The following is a 19,148-nucleotide window of genomic DNA, read 5'->3' as shown; positions in this document are numbered from 1 at the left end:
GTTGAATTTACTTGATTAATAGTGTGATTTCCAGATGCGTTGCTTCAAACTTGTGATCAGCTTTCAGCTAACATATTAGTCGCTGGACTCCCAGTAATAATGCTAAGTTGTCATATCCTAAACTTATGTACACAACTGTAATGAGGCTGGAGGCCTATCAAGTATCTGAAGTTCATTTGATTAGGTAAGATTCCCACTGTTTGATTTGGAAGATTTTTCAGTTGTGAATTATCATTCTGTGGATTTTTCCTTCAAAAATTCACATCAGATTTCCTTTTATTTTAGTTAGTTGTGGGAGTAGATATTTAGAAAAGCTCTACCAAAGTGACTGAGAAAAAGAATATACAAAGAAATTTTCAGAGGGTGCTTTTCAGTCACTGTGAAATTTGCTGATGGAGTAAAAAAGAATCTGATGTAACACTTGAATCACTCCTGTTTGCCAGAGCAAAAGTTCACAGAATCACAGAATCCCAGATTGGAAGGGACCTCAGGGGTCATCTAGTCCAACCTTTCTAGGAAGAGCACAGTCTAGACAAGATGGCCCAGCACCCTGACCAGGTGACTCTTGAAGGTGTCCAACATGGCCGAGTCAACCACTTCCCCGGGGAGGTTATTCCAATGGTTGACTGTCCTCAGTGTGAAAAATTTCCCCCTCGTGTCCAATCGGAATCTCCCCAAGAGCAACTTGTGCCCGTTCCCCCTTGTCCTCTCCATGTGACTCCGTGTAAAAAGGGAGTCTCCATCTTCTTTGTAGCTGCCCCTTAAGTACTGGTACATGGTGATGAGATCCCCTCTGAGCCTCCTTTTCTCAAGACTGCACAAACCCAGCTCTCCCAGCCTATCCTCATATGGCAGCTTCCCAGTCCTTGGATCATCTTGGTGGCCCTTCTCTGGGCCCCATCCAGCCTGTCCACATCCCTTTTGTATAGCGGGGACCAGAACTGTACACAGCCCTCCAGGTGTGGCCTGACAAGCGCTGAGTAGAGCGGGATGATGACTGCTTTATCTCTGCTGGGGATGCCCTTTTTGATGCAACCCAGCATCCCGCTGGCCTTCTTGGCCGCAGCAGCACACTGTTCGCTCATGTTGAGCTTCCTGTCCACCAGGACCCCCAGGTCCCTTTCCACAGAGCTGTTCTCCAGCCAGGTGGATCCCAGTCTGTGCTGCACTCCTGGATTATGTTTTCCCAGGTGCATGACCTTACACTTCTCCTTGTTGAACTTCATAAGGTTCTTGCTGGCCCACTCTTCCAGCCCATCCAGATCTACCTGCAGAGCAGCTCTCCCTTCTGGAGTGTCTACTTCCCCACTCAGTTAGCCAAGGTTAAAAGGTTAGGGTGTATAAAAATAGGAAGTTTAGGACTTCTTACTCAATTTATTTTTGGCAATTGGTATTACTTTTATATGTAGTATTACTTTTGTATGTAGTTTAATTCAAACAAAATGGACTGCTTGTTTGAAGAGACAGCTACTCTGAAGAATCGTTAGCAAGAACTGTTCTTGTTTTGTTGTTTTGAATTAGTTTGAAAACACATTAAAAAATTAATCCTGATTAGTCATACCAGGATGTCTTAAATTATTAGACTTTTAAGTTATTTTATTTCCTGCTACAAGGTTGCTTAACCAATATTTGAGACTTGTACAATAAAATGAGAGTATAATCGTAGATTTGTTGTAAAATGTTGAAGCACTTTTTCAAGAATATGTGCAGGATCTGCAGTTTTGAGTACTAATGTTTTACAGGAGAGGTGCTGTTATTTTGGCTTGTGACAGCTAAGCTTATCACTTAAACAGCTTTAAAATTCATGCCTATGATTCTTACTTTAATGCATGTATTGGAAAGAACACCCAGTCACTTCCTTCAGTAATTTCCATCAAGTATAAGAAGTAAAACATTAGTCTTCTCTTGGCTTAAGTTGAGCTAAGTGATGGTGTATAGTTGTGCCGCATGAGTTTATCCAACAGAAAATTACAGCTTCAAGAGGTTTGTAGCTCAACCAGCCCAGTTTTTACCTTCTTCCTACATCTTATATAGTGGCTGCACAAGCGCTGTCACAGTCCATGTAATTTCTTAAGTGAAAACCCAGAAATAATAAAATGCAAAAAATAACAAGGGTCTATTTACACGTTTTAGCAAAGGATAGTTCAGTAAGAAAGGAGGCCAAAAATTTTGTTGACATGGGTCACAGAAGTATTAAGAGTGCCACTTAAGTAATAATTTTGCACTATTAGCAGACCTTGAATTTAAATGCAGTGTAAAATGATGCACTATGTATAGAACAAGATGATAGTGCTGGCAAGCAAATTATTCAGAATTAGATTTTTAAAAGTACATTTAGCATTCTTATTTAATACTTTGTAATTTTTTAATTTTTCCCTTCTGGCCTTTTCCTGCAGTCAGTAATGCAAGACCTCTAAATAGAATAAGCTCAGATTGTATTATTGGCATTTTGATTCCAGTAATAGAGGCTTTATGAAAAACATTAAATTCTGGCCTTACATTGTGGCCAGTAAAATTTGAACAAGTGTTACAGAAAATTTGTCAAGTGTTTCATGCTTTTATTGGAAAATGACTGTTAGAATCAATATCTAGCAATGAAAAGAGTGTTTTCAACCTCTCTTCCACTTCTCACCCTGTTCTTCAGGGTGCACATCACTGTCCCTCTCTTCCAAGGCCATAATACTGCTTCTGTGAGAAGAAGAAAAGGAAGGTGGAGTTGAGGTAGACAAACACTAATAATAGATCAAATGGGGAGGGAGAGGTAGCACTTTGTATCCAAGCCTCTGAAGGATGAAAAATACTTTTAGTGACCAGAAATTGTAACGTGGTATGGTAGAGATACATTAAAAAGGTATCTATTTTAAACTGGAGTCATATTTAAGTTAGATTTTGGGGCTGGTTTTTTTCCTTTAACACATTGAACCCCAAATACTAATGAGTTATAAAGTATTTTCAGAAAAAAAAAGTCTATAGTTTCTAAACTCTTTGCTTTACAACTTTTTATTTGCCAGTGCAAACTGTTAAACCAAGCCTGAATGCAACACTTTAGTGATATTTATTAAAATTACTTTTAACAGTGCTGTTTGTAAGATACAGAATTTTTGAGAGAGGGAGTAGTCTGAATGTGCTATATAAAGTTGTACTTTATTTGATTCCTTATAAGGAAAACTTTAATTATATTTACATTGAAAATACGAAGAGTCATGTTACAGAATGATTTGCTGGTATTTTTATTGCTCTACAGTATTTGTATCTGTAAGCTCTCACTGTAAATGTTGAGTAGAAGTTTTATTGTTAATATGAGCTGGTTTTTGAATCAAAAGTTTTAAAACTTACTGTTCTGCAGCATGCGCTCCATTTTAAGAAACCATAGATACAGAAGGGATGCAAGAACCCTGGAGGATGAGGAGGAAATGTGGTTTAATACTGATGAAGACGATATGGAAGATGGAGAGGCAGTGGTGCCCCCTTCTGATAAAACTAAAAATGATGAAGATATTATGGACCCTATCAGTAAATTCATGGAAAGGAAAAAATGTAAGTGATGAGAAGAATAATGTCATATGGCTTATGCAGAAATTGTAACTTGTATTCTTTAGTCCTATTGCAGTGAAGGATTTGCATGTATTTATTCTGAAGTTCTGAGATTTTGAAATTGTGACACCAAGTTGGTGGACTGCCCCTTCAAAACGAGTTGTGTTTTCTTTAAAAGTGGAATGATACAAAATCCTATTGTTGATTCCTTAAAGTATTTGAAAGACAATCTTAGCTGATAGTCAGGTTTTTCTGTGTTTTATTCAGGTTTAGAATTCAAATTTTTTAAATGTAAATGTTGAGGTGATATCATTGGTAGAGTTAGTGTTAATTTCGGGCAAATTACAGCAGCTGGTAGGTGGTATAGTAGTATATATTAAAAAAAGTCTATGATGACTCACTTTATCAAGTTGTACATAAAGTATTAAGCCTTTTCCCACACAGTGAAGTGATTTATAATGAAATGTTTTGCTCAGTGACATTGCTTTACTTTTGCTCTTTTTGTGTGTTTATTTTTTTCTCTCCAGTAAAAGAGAGTGAAGAAAAGGAGGTTCTTCTAAAAACTAACCTTTCAGGTCGTCAGAGCCCAAGTTTCAAGCTTTCTTTTTCCAGTGGTACAAAATCTAACCTTACCAGCCAGTCATCTGCAAGTAATCTGCCTGGATCCCCAGGGTCTCCCGGATCCCCAGGGTCCCCTGGGTCCCCAGGATCAGTTTCTAAAAGCACATCTCAGACGGCAGCTATTACAACTAAGGTAATTTTGGATTGACATAGGTTGATGTTGTTACAGACTAGGAATTTGCTTAAGCATCCCTTTCAAGTTTTGAGTGAATTCTGACACATCAAGTAGTAATGAGCTGTCTGGTTTGTGTGTACTTTTTGTCTGGCCTTTGGCATTTTTAAGGAGATCTGACACATCTATAAAAAGAAGAAATAAGCCCTTTTAATACCTGGACTCTTAAAGTATGAAGCATACAAGCAGCCGCTGTTTGCAGCGATCTTTACTGTGAAATACAGACAACACTTTACTTTTGTTAAGTTGCACAGGGATATTTTGCAGATAGAAATGTAGAAATACTTTGGAAACATTGTGAAGCCTGGCAAAATTTGGCAATGTCCCACCACCTCCATTGACAACTTATACTGTTACGTTTTTTTAACATTGTTCAGAATTATATAACTGGCACATGTGAAAGAAAAATTATATTTTGGAGGGGTGGTTGCTCTAAGCCAACATAAACAATTTTTAATATCCTAGCGTGACACTTTTGCCTTTTGAAATAACATACAATTCTGGGTTGAAAAATATGCAAGTAGAAGAAGGCCCATTCAAAAGAGTCAGTATAACTTGCACTGACTATCCAAACCCAGCATTGTAAAATACTTCTTAGGATGCCGTTTGATTTTCAGTTTTTAGGCTAAAACTCTATTTAAACCAAGTCAGAGAAATAGTGTGACTGGTGTTTTCTTAGCACTGGGGGACAGATAAGATAGAATCATAGAATCATTAACGTTGGAAAAGACCTCTAGGATCATCAAGTCCAACTGTTAACCCAACACTACCATGTCTCCTAAACCATGCCCTGAAGTGCCATGTCTACATGTCTTTTAAATACCTCCAGGGATGGAGACTCCACCACCTCTCTGGGCAGCCTGTTCCAATGCCTGACCACTCTTTCAGTAAAGAAATTTTTCCTTATATCCTATCTAAACCTCCCCTGATGCAGCTTGAAGCAATTTTCTCTCATTCTATCACTAGTGACCTGGGAGAAGAGACCAACCCCCACCTCACTACACCCTCCTTTCAGGTAGTTCTAGAGAGTGATAAGGTCCCTTCTCAGCCTCCTCTTCTCCAGACTAAACAACCCCAGTTCCCTCAACCTCTCCTCATAGGACTTGTTCTCCAGACCCTTCACCAGTTTCGTTGCCCTTCTCTGACATGCTCCAGCACCACAGTGTCCTTCTTGTAGTGAGAGGCCCAAAACTGAACACAGATTTCAAGGTGCGGCCTCACCAGTGCTGAGTACAGAGGCATGATCACCTCCCTGCCCCTGCTGGCCACACTGTTCCTGATACAAGCCAGGATGCCATTGGCTGCCTTGGCCACCTGAGCACACTGCTGGCTCATGTTCAGCCACCTGTCAACCAACACCCCCAGGTCCTTTTCCTCTAGGCAGCTCTCCAGCCACTCCTCCCCAAGCCTGTAGCATTGCATGGGGTTGTTGTGAATGAAGTGCAGGACCCAGCACTTGGCCTTGTTAAACCTCATACAATTGGCCTCGGCCCATCGATCCAGCCTGTCTAGGTCCCTCTGCGAAGCCTTCCTGCCCTCGAGCAGCTCAACACTCCTGCCCACCTTGGTGTCATCTGCAAGCTTACTGAGGGTGGTGTTGGTACAGTGTAGTTCGGATAATGAGAACTTATTCTCATAATAAGTGTGTCCATTTCTGAAAGGTCAGGTATGTATCTCTGTTCCCACGTATCCTCGGAGTAACTCTGATTCATCCTTATTTTTTAATGCCACCACAGTGCTTGTTCATCTAACTTTTCTAGTAAAGGCAAATGGAGTTCTAGTTTTTTTTTATTTCTTGCAGTCAAACATGACTTCAGCGTTTGTGTTGGATTACATTCTGTTGAAAACACCTGAATGAGAAAAGTTTGGCTGATGCAAGAACTAAGTGACACTTCCTCTAAATCCTTCTGTGGAGGAAGGGGAAGCAGATTTATTTCATTTATGAAGAAAATCCAGTAGTTAGTCAAGCACTTTTTAAAAGGGATAGAATTGGCTTGGAACTGAGTTCAGTCTGTTCTGTATTTCTGGTGGAGGCTTGTTCTCTCCCAGACAGTGTAACTCCTTGAATCTGAAATGGAGTGTCTACATATGGAGCATATTGCACCACAGTATTGGCTCCAAAATTTCAAATCATGGTGGCAAAAGAAAAATGTTCAGGTTACACTGAATATGCAGTGCACTAAAAAACCATCCACAGATACAGGCGTAGGCTACTTTCTTGCACTAAAATGTACACTGTTTATAAATGTGCCACAGCTGCAAACCAGAAACAATGTTGAAATTGGGTTTTTCATTCATTATCTGATCCTGTTCTTTTATGCGCAGTATACTCAGTGTTATTTTGTGTGTGACCGTACAGAGTGTGTGTAATTGTTCATCAAGTTGTATTTTGGTATACAGTTGGCTGAAATTTTCTGGTTTGGATGTCTGTCATTAGACACCTAAGTAATATGGTTTTTGAGTAACATAGCAGTAACTGTCAAAGTAGTCAAATGCTGGTTAAGCTTTAGAAATTGCAACGTACTGTAGTTAGAGGAAGTTTTAGACGTTCATGCTGCTTTTTCATGGGTCCAGAGCTGCCTAATCTTAAAATCTGTGGTTATTTGCTGTACAAGGGAGTTGTTAATATTACTAGATATGCTTCCATTTCCAGCTGCCAAGGTGTTTAAATTTTAACCTGTACAGCACATTCAATTATATTATACAAAACGTGCTTGAACTTACTACACATTTAAACTAGCTTTTGTGAAGACAGACTGTGTTTTAAAAGTATTGTAATTCAAATTGAAGGATATTCTATATTTGTTTCTGAAGTGCTTCCAGATTGCTTGTTGTTGCAGTCAGCTATGGTCGGTAAAAAAAAAAAATTGCATCTTACAGATAAAGCTGCAGTGACACTTAGCAAAACTAAGTAGATTTTTGGATTTTCTTAAATTTCAACTGGAAATATTGCTATCCAGTTGGATAGGTAAAAATCCCATTTTCGATTTATTCATTTAAACATTTTTCAGACAATGTAATTTTCGTTCCTACTGAAGGATTTATCTTTGTTCTGTGTCATTTTATTCAGAACTTCACGAATCAGTATGATTAAGGCAATCTGTGCAAACATAATTTTCCAATACAAATGTGAAGTATCAATGTGCAAACATTTTCTTAATTATAGTAATTGTGTCTATCTTTGCAGGGAGGCCTTGTTGGGCTTGTAGATTATCCTGATGATGATGAAGAGGATGATGAAGATGAAGATAAAGAGGAAACTTTACCTTTGTCAAAGAAAGCAAAGCTTGAGTCATCATAATGGCAACTGCTGAAGAACATTAGCAGCTGGGGAAGGATATTTTTCCAAAAACAAAACAAACCCGCAGCAATCTTTTGTGAATTACTGTGTGTGACACAGCTCAACCTATACAAACGGATTTCTGCCAATCAAGTGCCAATTCAAAGGAGCAGAAGAAGGAGAAATATTACGTTTAGGGGAAAGACTTATGCCTTTGAGCTCTCCAGCTTGGACCACATGTTGCCCTTTTCTCAGGGAAGGAAATGGAAAACAAACAAACCAACAAACAAAAAAAGCCAACAGGGCAGGAGTTTTGTTAGTGGAACTCTGGATTGGCTGGTCAGTTGCTACAATCAGAATATGCTTTCTTGGACCATGTATGAGACTTCTGAAGAAAAGGTGGTTTTTGCCATAATTCTTCACTAGTTAAGAATGCCAGCAGTTTCTTTGTATAAGAGACCTGCCTTTGAAATCGTACATTCTGAACATTTTAGTCAAGCTACAACAGGTTTTAAAAACCTCTATGGGGGAGGGCTGAATATAAAGTTTCCTCTTTTTTTTTTTTTTAATCTGTTCCCTTTGCCCTTTAAACTGCAGAATTTTTTTTTTGAGGTGGGGGATTTGTTTGTCCCTTCTTGATTAAAGATTGAGTGGAATTCTAGATGTGGTCACTTTTGTGTCATAATTTTTTTTTGCCCCCCTGAGTGTATGCTTAGTTGTTGAGTATATATTTGGGACCATTAAAATTTTTTGATGTAATATAATCTCACTGTTGTGCTGGTACCTGTTTCACCCTGTGTAATTTTGTTCTGCATCACAGTTCTTAATATGTTTAGGATTTTATGGAAGATGGTATAGTTTTTATTGGGGGGAGAAAAAAAGTCTTACCACAATGTGCATAAAAGCAATACTATTTTGTGACTAAATATTTTATATTAAATTTTACATCAGCAACTGTCTTGAAAAAAAATTCAGGGAAATAGGGTGGAATCAAAAATTGAAACCTATAAGTATGAAATCAGTATTCCAAAGAGACTTTGAAATTTCGTAACCGAGAACAATGATGGTAGATCAACTCATCAAAATGCAAGATGGATGATTTAGGAATACCAATATATTGACTCATTTGACTTACAAAAATAAAAAAGAAATAATTAAAGCTGAAGGAAAATGGCATTAGTGGTATTTTTTTAAAACCTCCGATTCCCTTTGGAATACCAGTTTTAGTGAATTAAAGATGGTTGTGGAATAAACTCTTTACAAGGATACCATCTTTTGAAATTTATTCCAATACTCGATTGAAAAACAGCAATTAAACTGTGGGTCTAACTCAATGACTACATTCTTTCCCCTTTTTTCAAAAAACCTAAATAATATTAGCTATTAATTTGAAACTAATTGCTTCCTTACTGCTTTTACAGAAGATGACTTCGATTGCACAGCAGTGCTTCCTGTGAAGGGGAGTTTATTCAGTTCCTTTGCAAACAAGGGACCCCTTCTTACATGTATTTTCAAGGTTTGATTTCCTTTTGGACATTCAAAGCACCAATGTTGCAAGAAGCGTGATGTGTTACACACTAATGTTATCACATACAAATAGAAATAAGAGAAATTAAAATCTGAGGCTGGATCATATGTGGTCACACCCAACTGTAGATTAGCACTTTGTTCTGAAAATTGTGGGTTGCATGGCACATTCTATGCTAACTACAAATATCAGAGCTTTTGTGCTTGGACTTTATTACATGTTAGTAATTTCAGATTTAAACAAGTGTGTATTAGGGAAAAATAATTAGCCAACTCTTTGCCTTAAAAAGTTCATTTGAAATCACTTTCCAAAGTTCAGTTTTTACAACGTGTTTGAAATGTCTGTGACAGGGCACTTGTCAGCAATAAATTTTAGAGTGTAAGAGTTGAGCACTTGGTCACCACAAGACTAGGTTCAGTCTTATGCTGCAATATGAGAACTCCCATGCTGTCTCAGTGACCTGTTCAGAACCTGATTTTTGCAGCTGTGGTGTCAGAGCAGACATTGTGGCAAGGAAATCTGTAATTTTGCAGGTTTTCTTCATTAGCCTGAATTTAAATCCTTCCCAATCTTGAGTATAAAGCTCTCAGAATTTATCCATATAGTCATCTTCATGTCCTCTAGGCTGTATCTTAGGAAGTCATTCTTCTGAGGTGGTTGAAGGAACATTTTTATTTATATTTTCTGTGTTCTTTCAGCTATCAAGCGCTTGATGTTTTGATGTTTGATGCTGCAGTCTTTTAAACTTCCAGATACTTTCATAATACTTGTAGGACTCTTGGATTTTGGATTTTGAGTACTTGAAGCATTACATTTAACAGAAGAAACACTATCCTTAAGTTTCTGGGTTCGGTCAAAATAATACTAGAAGTAGGAATATTTTTCAACTTTTTATGAAGCTCTGAAGGACTGGTAAAATATTAAGCTGCACATCTTTCAATGCTGTCTAACCTGTAGTTAGACTGTTAGTTGTGTTCCCAGAGTTCTCGTGCTTGTGGCCTGACAGGACATGCCTACACAAAAATGATACATTTGTGGAAGTTGGAAATAGCCAGCAAGTAGGTGAGTTTGGGACAGCGGTGGATATGCTCTTGCCCAGTGACTTTTCACTTCATGTAAATCTTGAAGTATACTTAAAGAAAAAAAGGAAATTGTGGGATTGTGAGAAGTGAAGGATATAAAAAAAGTGGGTATGAGTTAGAGATGGAAAAAATGTTAGACAGTGTTCCATTCTAGATATTTCTCTGGGCTGATGGGAGTTTTTTATTCTTTTTAATACCATTTTTCCACATCCCAGGAGAGCTGTTTGTATATTGTATTAAACAAGGCTCAGTTGTCTTAATTGCATTTTAACTGTATCCTTAAGTATAGTTTACAGTGTGAACCCTTAAGTATTGTACAGGCAAGATACAACATGCTTGAATTACCAGTACAGGCTCCTATATTCCCTCAGTGGTTGAAAAGCTTGATGCTGAAAGGTTGATACCTTTATCAGCCATTTTACAGCTGAAGTCATCCTGGAGCAATACGGTCTGTGCTAGTGTTGCAGGTCCCCTGCATTGAGGATATCGAGACCCATTCCAGGTGCATTGTGAAAGTAGGAGACCAATGGGTTACTGTGTGGGCTCACCCGCAGCATCAGTGTAAAGCCGGGCAAGCATTCAGAGAAGTTACGAACAACTGAAGTTTTTCAAGAAGTTGTCCGTGTGCATGTCCTCCACCTGCTCCTACTGCTGCTTCTTTTTGGAGTCCAGAGGAAATGAAGGCGCATACAGCTTATAGTTCAGTCCAGAAAGGAGATTTTGTAGATGAGCCAGGAGAGCTGGCACTATTTCACCTTCAGAGCATGTACTCCTCTGGAACCAAGTAGGGAGGTGCGTGTATTTTGTTATACCTGTTGGGTTGTGGGAGTTTGTTTTTGATACAGTTGTCCATCAGGGCCATACAGATGCTCTGCACAGCAGAATGAGAATATCCACAGTCCACGCTGTTGCCTGTTTTTAACAGGACAACAGGTGGAACCTCTCGAGTACCCAACTAGCTGACCTTCAGACTTTCTTCTTGGTCCGTTTGGTGGATAAGATGAGCTTTCTATATTTGGACATTCAAAAGAAGCCCTCCCTAATTCATGTTAGTTTTGTAGTAAGGAAGAGCTACATTTGCATGACATCTTTGCATGCAAGTCTATCTTGATGGCTCTTCAGCTGAGAGATATGTGACTGTGGCTACATCATATGTGATGTGATACCCAAAGGAAATGGCTGCTGTGGTAGTTGCGTAGTTTGGTGCTGAGTTGTCTTTTGCAGCCTAATGCTAATGGAAGTAAGCTTGATTGTAACTCCAGGGAAAAACACATTCCTACCTCATAACCTGGCAGCACTAGGTGCCGGATGAAGTGCCCGATCACTTTACGGGGAACACACTTCAGCCCCTCATCCCTGAGCACAACTTGGCTCAAGTTCTATGCAAGTCACTGCCCAAGTATCCTTATTTTTGATGCCTAATAACTGTATTGCTCTTCTGCCTTTAGAGACACTCAAAGAGGTCAAGATGGGAGGGAGATCACTTGAATGGCAGTAGTGTAAGGGGAGAAGCAAGGTGCCAGTCTGGCTCTCCAGCTGCAAGAGGCAAGTCATTTTGGTACCTGCAGCCATACCTTCTTTTGATACCCAAGAACAGGTCAGACATTTTCCCAATGTTGCTGTCAAAGTTAGGAATAACCAGCGCATCAAGCTTGCACACTAGACCTGAGAACAGCAGGCTAGTTGCAGCATCTCCGTCAAAAGACAGATCACCTGTGTATTGTGAGGCAATTATGCTAGCCCGTGCCATGCGCTGACAATTTTGTAATGGACTGCAAGATCTCTTGGTTCCTATCGTAAACATCAGAACAGCAGCAAAAATTCTACTGAGCTTTGTGTGTGTGTGTATTTTGATTTATCATCCCTAGTGAGATGACTAGACTTACTCCCATTTTCAGTGTGCCACAAGCCTCAATGGATTCTTACAAATCCAGAGTATAAGGACAGGCAGGAGGCTTGTACAGTTGAGGGAGAATGGCTTTTGAACAGTAGCATCACCAGAGTCCTTGTATGCTCTACAGGGAGTTTACAGTCACTACAGCACCTGTGGAACTCCGGTGTTATAATGCAAATAACAATCCTCTCAAGCATCTGTAATTGAAAAATAATCTCACTTCTAAGAGAGTGAGCCAAGTCCATGTGATTTAAAGTCAGTTTCTGTTCACACCTTCTCTAAATAAGATTAAATTTTTACATAAGTCAGCTAGAATCGAAGCCACCTTCTGTGTTCCAGCACACTAAGTCATTGCACGCGATACATAAACCACTCATCACCAATTTTTACCATATTCTTGTGAAACAGCTATCTCTAACACTGTCGTTGGGATTATCACTGGACAACCTTAGTTTCGTGCCTTCTGTCACAGCCCCTCAAAACTGGAGTCTTTAATTTCATTAGTTCCTCGAATTCTTAAAATTCTTCCCGCATCTGTCTGACTTGCACACAGAAGGGAATTCAGGTGCTGCTTGAGCAAGTAGCATGGACACGAAGTTCCCTGTTCCCCACGTTGTTCACTGTTCCAAGAGAAGGATCTCCTCTTGGTAGATATCTGAGGTGGTGGTCCCAGACCTACTGTCATCTGCCTGCCTGCCGAGGCTTTGTTAGCTTCTGTCTGGAGTGTTTTCCTTGCACGTGAATTTACCCTTCAACTCTAGCCAGCCTAACTACTTTCCAAAGCTGCTTATGAAATTTTTGCTTGTTCTTGCCTGTTACCAGTACCTAGCCCCCAATGTCATAAATATCGATATTGATACACTCATGTATAACTGAAACGCCAAAACAGCAGTCTGAAGAATGAACAATTCCCTAAAGCATTGGATCTTCAAAATCACATTCTGTTTTTATAAGGATGCTTGCTAGTGACGATTGACAGGAAGGGATACTGGTCATTTGAAAACATTTTCAAATCAACAGTATTAAATCTTCAACACAATCAAAAGATGTTCCATTTGATACATCTTAGTTCTTTCTATACTTCCCTTTTTCCCTTTAGAGAGGCCAGTAACAGGCCCTAGCATGGTCCTATTGGTTCTTCTATTCATCTCGTGATTCCCACTTAACGCTGCTGGTTTAGTTCTTCTTTTACCTCCTGCCAAAGAGAGAAACTGAGGAACATACATGGCGATCACCCACCCTGGATATCTTCTGTGCCTTGATGAGAGCCCAAGCTTTTGGATAACACCCCCAAGCCTTTGCACAATTATTTTGGTCCTTCCCTTTTCAGTAATTACCTTTTCAACAGACCAGGCCCTATCGTGCCTTTCAAACCTACAGGACACTTTCCTCTCTCTGCTGCTGCTTCAGACGACATCGCTCCTTATCTGCTGGACGCGTAGTTCCCACACTCAGGTACCTGAGCCTACCACTTTAGATCACCACGACCAGCCTTTGTTTCTAGCATCTCTTTAGCTTGAGTCTAATGTAAGTGAATTTGTTCTCTTTCAGGCTGGCTGATGAGCTTTCCTCCGCTGCAGTGGCACTCGTTGCTCCTCTGAAGGGTTCAAGTCAAGGAAGTTATGCCATCGTTCTTGTGTTTGCCTGGGCTGCGAGTATTCCTCCCTTGCTTTCGAGTTCATGCAGAGAGCCATAAACAGCTGCTGCCTCTTCATCTTCTCCCCAACTCTTCTGCTCAGTATTAACTTTATTGTTTGTCTTGCGTGTTTGAATCTGTATTTATTTTCTACGGATTTAGACATTTATGAGATATTCCTCCCAAACTCTCTCTCCTTGTATTTTAGATTCTGTATTATGTTAATCCCATCAGGAGCCTATGCACCTGGCTTAAATTTCAGCACTGAATGAACATCCCACCCTGTATCAAAGGTTAATGCTAGGTTTTCTGGGAGTTTCTCTCTGAATGTTTTCTTTCAATTACCAGCCACAGAGGCTCTGTAAATCACGAGCCCTCCCCACCCCCCCCCCCTTCAGATTGATCTAAGGCACATAAGCAAATACTTCTGTGGTTTTGTTTTGGTAGCACATACAGCTTTGTTTCTTTTTATTTTCATTCAGATTCCTCTAACAGTTTCTTTACCACCTTTGTCCAAATATAATGAACAATATTGAAAGTAGCATTTCAAAACTGGATATTGCGAGGAGCAAAGCTATCTTCTGGCCACCTTCTTTTTTTCCTGGCACCCATTGTTTACAGCCCCAGAGCCTATTTAAAGTAAACTTGCTTCATAGCTGAGAGGTTGGTCGATGAACGGTAGAGTCATATTTACAAGAGAGCCGCTTAACGAGGGTCCCAAGCAAAGGAGGAGAAAAAGCCCTTTCCTGATTACCATGAGTTTAACTCTCGTATTGTAACCTTGTGAATTCTGTTATTCCCATCCCTCAGCAACTTAGGCTTCAGACAGCAGATGAATGGTGGAGCTTTGTTGATGGTTGTAGTCGTTGCTAGGGGACAGTCTGAGGGAGGTGAATCATGCCATTTACAGTCAGCCTCAAGGAACATTTGGAAATGCTCGAGCTTAGAAATTTCCTTCTGTGGTCTATGTTGCCGAGAGTCGAGTGCTTTGTGGCTGTGAAGAGTGCGTTAGATACACATGTGATAGCGGAGGCATTAAGCATCCTGGTATCTTTAGTTGCTTGTACCTTTGTATGTGTTTTAAATCGTTGTTCTGGTGCTTCTTACTTCCTTGAGAATTATGTTTTTAGTTAAAAGCTAATTGTGTGCAAATGGTATGAAAAGAAAGTTGTTACAGATCGCATTAAAATTAAATACTACAAATTTTCATCATTTCTTTACTGTAACGGGCATGATTTCCAAATTCAATTGCATGCATGTGTCTGGATCTGAACTTTCTTGGATATATTTACAGGCATCTATTTTATTTTGTCTGCTGTGGGAAGGCAGCAGCTTCAGGTACTGCCACAACTGAGAACTCAACCTGTAGGAGGAGGAGATTTTACAAGCTGTGTCTTTGGTGAAACACAAGGTGGGTAAATAAAAGTGCTCCAACTATAAATGCTAAGTCACAGTTCGGAGAGAACACAGAGGAAACAGTACGCGCCTAGCAGGGCCTGACAGGTATGACAGAAAAAAAAACAACACATGCAGTTTGGGGGGGGTCTAATAGCTGGGGCTCGTTTTTTTTGCACAAGGCAGGCAGCCTGACCTCCTCTAGTTCTGCACTGTGGGCCTGAGATTGGACTTTGCAGACTCCAGGGCAAGCCTGGTCTTGTTTCTCTTCAGGTTGCCAGGGTTTTACCAACGCGCAGCGGTGGTGAACTTGCAGCCTGCCACTCAAGAGAGCAGTTAGACTCGGGGATTTTAAAAGACTCAGTCCAGCATGTACCAGTGCGCGTCTCAGTCTTTCAGCTCTTCGCTCTTCAGCTGAGGGCTGGGCACCCTCGCAGCGCTTCCATTCCCCCACGTCACGCGTGCTGAAGGAGTTACCGATATTCGACATACTGCATCAGTGGTACCGCTTTTCAAAGCAAGAAAAATGTTATTTCCTGCTGTTGTTTTGCTTTCAGCACCGGAGGTGAGAACGCAGCCGCCCCCCCGGGGCCGGAGCCTCCCGCTCCCGCGGCACCGGCCGCGACCGCCAGGGGGCGCTCGGCCCCCGCCCGGGCGGCCCCGGCCCCGGCCCCGGCCCCGGCCCCCACCTGCTGCTGCGGCTGCACCTCCAGCACCGGCCATGCTGCTGCTAGAGGCCAAATATTTCCCGTAACACGCGCGGCACCCGTGAACAACGTGTCAGCATTTGGCACCTAATAGCATCCGCAGGAAGATTTCCTGGGTAGGAAGTTTGTTTTTTAGAACTGTGCTCCACGATGCGCCCTGCCTTCCCGTCACCTCGCTGCTGGCAACAGCCAGATCGGCCCGGGCACCTGTTGCTTCGTTTCAGGAGTTTGCAGAGGCGTACTCCTGGAAACGAGTCACGGCCAAGCTGTGAAAAGTAGGAGAGGATTATTGCATGTGTAGCCTCGCTTCTCTGAAGGGATTATGGATTTTTCAAATACTAAATTATTTTCGTTTTGACTCTGTTGATTAACACACCTCTCCTCTGTTGTAAGTACTGCAGGAGCAGCTTTAAAATTAAATATTGTTATATAAATTGTTAAGTAAATAAATATAAAAATTTAAAATAATGACATCTCTTCACAGAACAGGAGGCACAAGTCTTCAAGAAGTACAGCAGTCCATCTCTCTTTAGTGTTGAGAAATTATTAACCATTCTTCTTTTCTCTCCTCGCCAGAGCAGGAGCTGTTGTGCTCAAAAGCATACCTGTTTCTCCGTCCAACCACAACAGATGATTTCCTTGCAAACCTTCTTTCTTTCCAGATTCAGAAACGTCTAGGCTACATGACTCACACAATATTGGGTTTAATCTAACTACTTGTACCCTCCTGGTTCGTCTCTCAGAAACTTGGAGCGGAACGGCTGTACTGCCGTGTTACCAAGCGGCAGTTCGCATGGGCCAGGGCCGCGAGCCACCGCAGTTATCATTCCTCCCTCTACAGGTTTGAGGATCAAAAATAAATGGCATGCCTTAAGCAGCACGTTCCCCGGCTAATTCAGGGCCGTTCCTGTGTAACAGTGGGACCCAGCCAAATGCAAATCCCAGGCCTGAGGCGTGGCTGCTCCTGACTTCTCTAAGGTGAGCCCAGCGCTTCCCGCGCCGGGCCGAGCGCAGCGAGCGGCGGCTGCGGCCGGGCGGCGCCGCCCCGGGCTGGCCGAGCCCCGCAGCGGCGGCGAGGGCGGGCGCTCCTCTTTTGCTCTGTGACAGTCTCTCGGAAGCAAACACAGCGTCTGGCCTCACGAACGTGTGGCGTGACCGATGCTTACCGATGCTAAGTGCAGGGCCCTCGAGCCGCGCGGGGCTGCCTAAAACAAAGATCTTCATGAAGGAAATCGTTAAACCCGACTTTCAGCGGGACAAACAGGCCGCTGCAGCGAACGCCAGCGTCTACCGTTTAGTGACAGATTGCTTACCAGCTGCTCGAGTCCCTCGGGCAAAACAGCCGCTGTGGCTCCCGCCGCCGACACACACACAGATACCCGCCTCCCCTTCCAAAAACACGTATGGAAGATTAAGCGGTTAATAATAAACAGAATTTCAGATGCGGTTTACCTGACTGTGTAAGATCCAAATAGTCTTTTGCGAGTTTAGTGTGATCAAACAAGAAATAGGCAAAATACATTAAGAAGCGGCTGATGCAAGGGCTGATAAATACCAGAGACAGAAGACTGCGTCTGGGAAAAACGACAGCGAACTACCAAACGCGGATCCTAGCAAAACCAAACCTCGCTGTGTATCGCCGCCCGTGTAATGGTTCAGCTTTATGGCTAAATTGTATTTCCTCAGAATCCGAGACTGTGATAAATAAAGCAGTAATCATCCAGATTACCGGGGATTTTTTTTTAAGCTATACTAAATTCTGTCCCCGCAGGAAAAACCTCACCCCCTTGGCGGCAAGCCCGTCGGGCGACGGCTGCTCGTGCTCTGGCAGTCCCGCCGCGGCGGGTCCTTGCCCGGCGGGCTCAGCGCTGCCCCGGCCCGGGACAAACGGCGCCCCTCTGCGAAGAGCTTACCCCATAACCCTCGAAACCACTAGGCCACAAAATCCGTAAGGCTGCTGCGCATCTGGAAAGCGGCGACGAGGAACGCCATTTGCACCTCGCTGCATTTTATTTCAAGCCAGCATGCAACAGGTGGCGCCTCTCGTTTTTCTCAAAGTTTCCTTGTTAGGATTTTGTGCTACAATAAGGGGTTTACGCTGCACGTTTTGAAGAATCCCTAGAAAAGCTGTTCGTGCCTGCTGAAGTACTTCACGGGTAGCTTCATGCTTTTCAAAGCAGAACCTCCAAAACCGCGCGTTCGGGTTCTGCACTGCCGGGGCTCCCCAGCAGAGGAGGGCGCAGCGCCTCGCCGGTCCCAGCAACGGGCCCGGGCGGCCGCGCAGGTACGACCCCGCGGCACGGCACGGCCCCGCGGCCCCGCCACGGCGACTGACCTCCCGCGGGGCGCCGCGCAACGCCTCGGTTCAAACGGGAGGACGAGGTCGCTTCTGCCTCCCGCCTCCGCGGCGCCGCGCCCCGCCGGGGCCGGCCGCAGAGAGGCTGACAGACGGCCAGACGCCGCCGGCGCCCCACCGGCAGGCTGTCAGGCGAGGGTTGCCGCTGCCCCGGGCCGGGCCAGGCGGGCCCGGCGGCGCAACAGGCGGGAAGAGGGGGGGAGCGGCAGCGCGCGACGGGTCCACCGCCACCAGCTCGCCCCGGCTTCGCGCCCCGGCCCGCCCCCGCGGCCGCCCAGGGGCCGCCCATTGGCCGGCGCCGGAACCCTCCGTGCCTCTCATTCGCGGCGGGCCGTGCCCGTCACGGCGCTGCCGCGGCCCCGGCTCTAATTGCCGGGTCAGGGGCGCGCCCCGGTGCAGGTATCTCCGCGGCAGCGGCCGGAGCGGGGCTGAGGGGCCGCGCCGCCGCTCCGAGCTGCACGCAGCCGTCCCGCGGGACCTCCGACCCCGGCCTCGACGGCAGTTCGCCGCGGGCGGCTGCCCTTTCTCCAGGCGCGGAGCTTGCCCTCCTGCCCGGGCAGCCCCTCCAGGCGGCGGTGGGCTGAGCTGGGCGGGGGAGATCGGCCTGTTGCCTCCGGGAGGAGGGACCGCGGCGAGCGGCCCCGCGTCCCCCGCGGGGGCGGGGGAGCGATGAGGCGCGCATTGTTCGCCCTGTAGGCAGCGCCCGGCGGGCAGCGGGGCGGCGGGCCATGGGCTCCGCCGCGCCTTTGTCTCCCGAGTGAGGCGGTCCCGCTCCCGCAGCGTCCGCCGCCGCCAGCCGGGCCCCGGCGACATGGACGTGACCGTCTCCGAGCTCCTGGAGCTCTTCCTGCAGAGCCCCTTGGTGACCTGGGTGAGCGCGGGGGGGCGGCGGGGAGCTGCCGGCGGAGCGGGGCGGCCCGGCGGGGGCGCGGGGGGGCGGCCG

The 19,148-nt window shown here is 44.0% G+C and overlaps 3 protein-coding genes across 8 annotated transcripts in view; 2 read left to right on the top strand and 1 right to left on the bottom strand.

Moving 5' to 3' along the window:
* PPP4R3A (protein phosphatase 4 regulatory subunit 3A) overlaps positions 1-8,371 on the top strand; it is a 47,230-nt gene extending 38,859 nt beyond the window's left edge. For both annotated transcript variants that reach the window (XM_075103727.1, XM_075103728.1), the window contains 3 exons: positions 3,347-3,537; positions 4,062-4,288; positions 7,515-8,371. In XM_075103727.1, the coding sequence (XP_074959828.1) occupies positions 3,347-3,537; positions 4,062-4,288; positions 7,515-7,628 (532 nt within the window). In that variant the 3' untranslated portion in view covers positions 7,629-8,371. The remainder of the gene's footprint in view (positions 1-3,346; positions 3,538-4,061; positions 4,289-7,514) is intronic.
* Positions 8,372-13,626: 5,255 nt separating this feature from the next.
* LOC142061972 (uncharacterized) lies at positions 13,627-19,074 on the bottom strand. Its single transcript, XM_075103731.1, has 3 exons — positions 17,763-19,074; positions 15,937-16,115; positions 13,627-15,650 (listed from the first exon to the last, which is right to left on the bottom strand). The coding sequence occupies exon 1, from the start codon at positions 19,016-19,018 to the stop codon at positions 18,215-18,217; it is 804 nt and encodes a 267-aa protein (XP_074959832.1). The 5' UTR covers positions 19,019-19,074; the 3' UTR covers positions 13,627-15,650; positions 15,937-16,115; positions 17,763-18,214.
* Positions 18,954-19,148, top strand: part of CCDC88C (coiled-coil domain containing 88C) — a 100,278-nt gene continuing 100,083 nt past the window's right edge. For all 5 annotated transcript variants that reach the window (XM_075103724.1, XM_075103723.1, XM_075103722.1 and 2 more), the window contains exon 1: positions 18,954-19,076. In XM_075103724.1, the coding sequence (XP_074959825.1) occupies positions 19,017-19,076 (60 nt within the window). In that variant the 5' untranslated portion in view covers positions 18,954-19,016. The remainder of the gene's footprint in view (positions 19,077-19,148) is intronic.

The sequence above is a fragment of the Phalacrocorax aristotelis genome, chromosome 9 (assembly GCF_949628215.1).
Source record: "Phalacrocorax aristotelis chromosome 9, bGulAri2.1, whole genome shotgun sequence".
Classification (NCBI taxonomy): domain Eukaryota; kingdom Metazoa; phylum Chordata; class Aves; order Suliformes; family Phalacrocoracidae; genus Phalacrocorax; species Phalacrocorax aristotelis.
This window is presented reverse-complemented; position numbering and strand designations above follow the sequence as displayed.

Coding starts and splice junctions, on each gene's coding strand:
- LOC142061972 (XM_075103731.1), bottom strand. CDS start 19,018: ATGTCGCCGGGGCCCGGCTGGCGGCGGCGGACGCTGCGGGAGCGGGAC.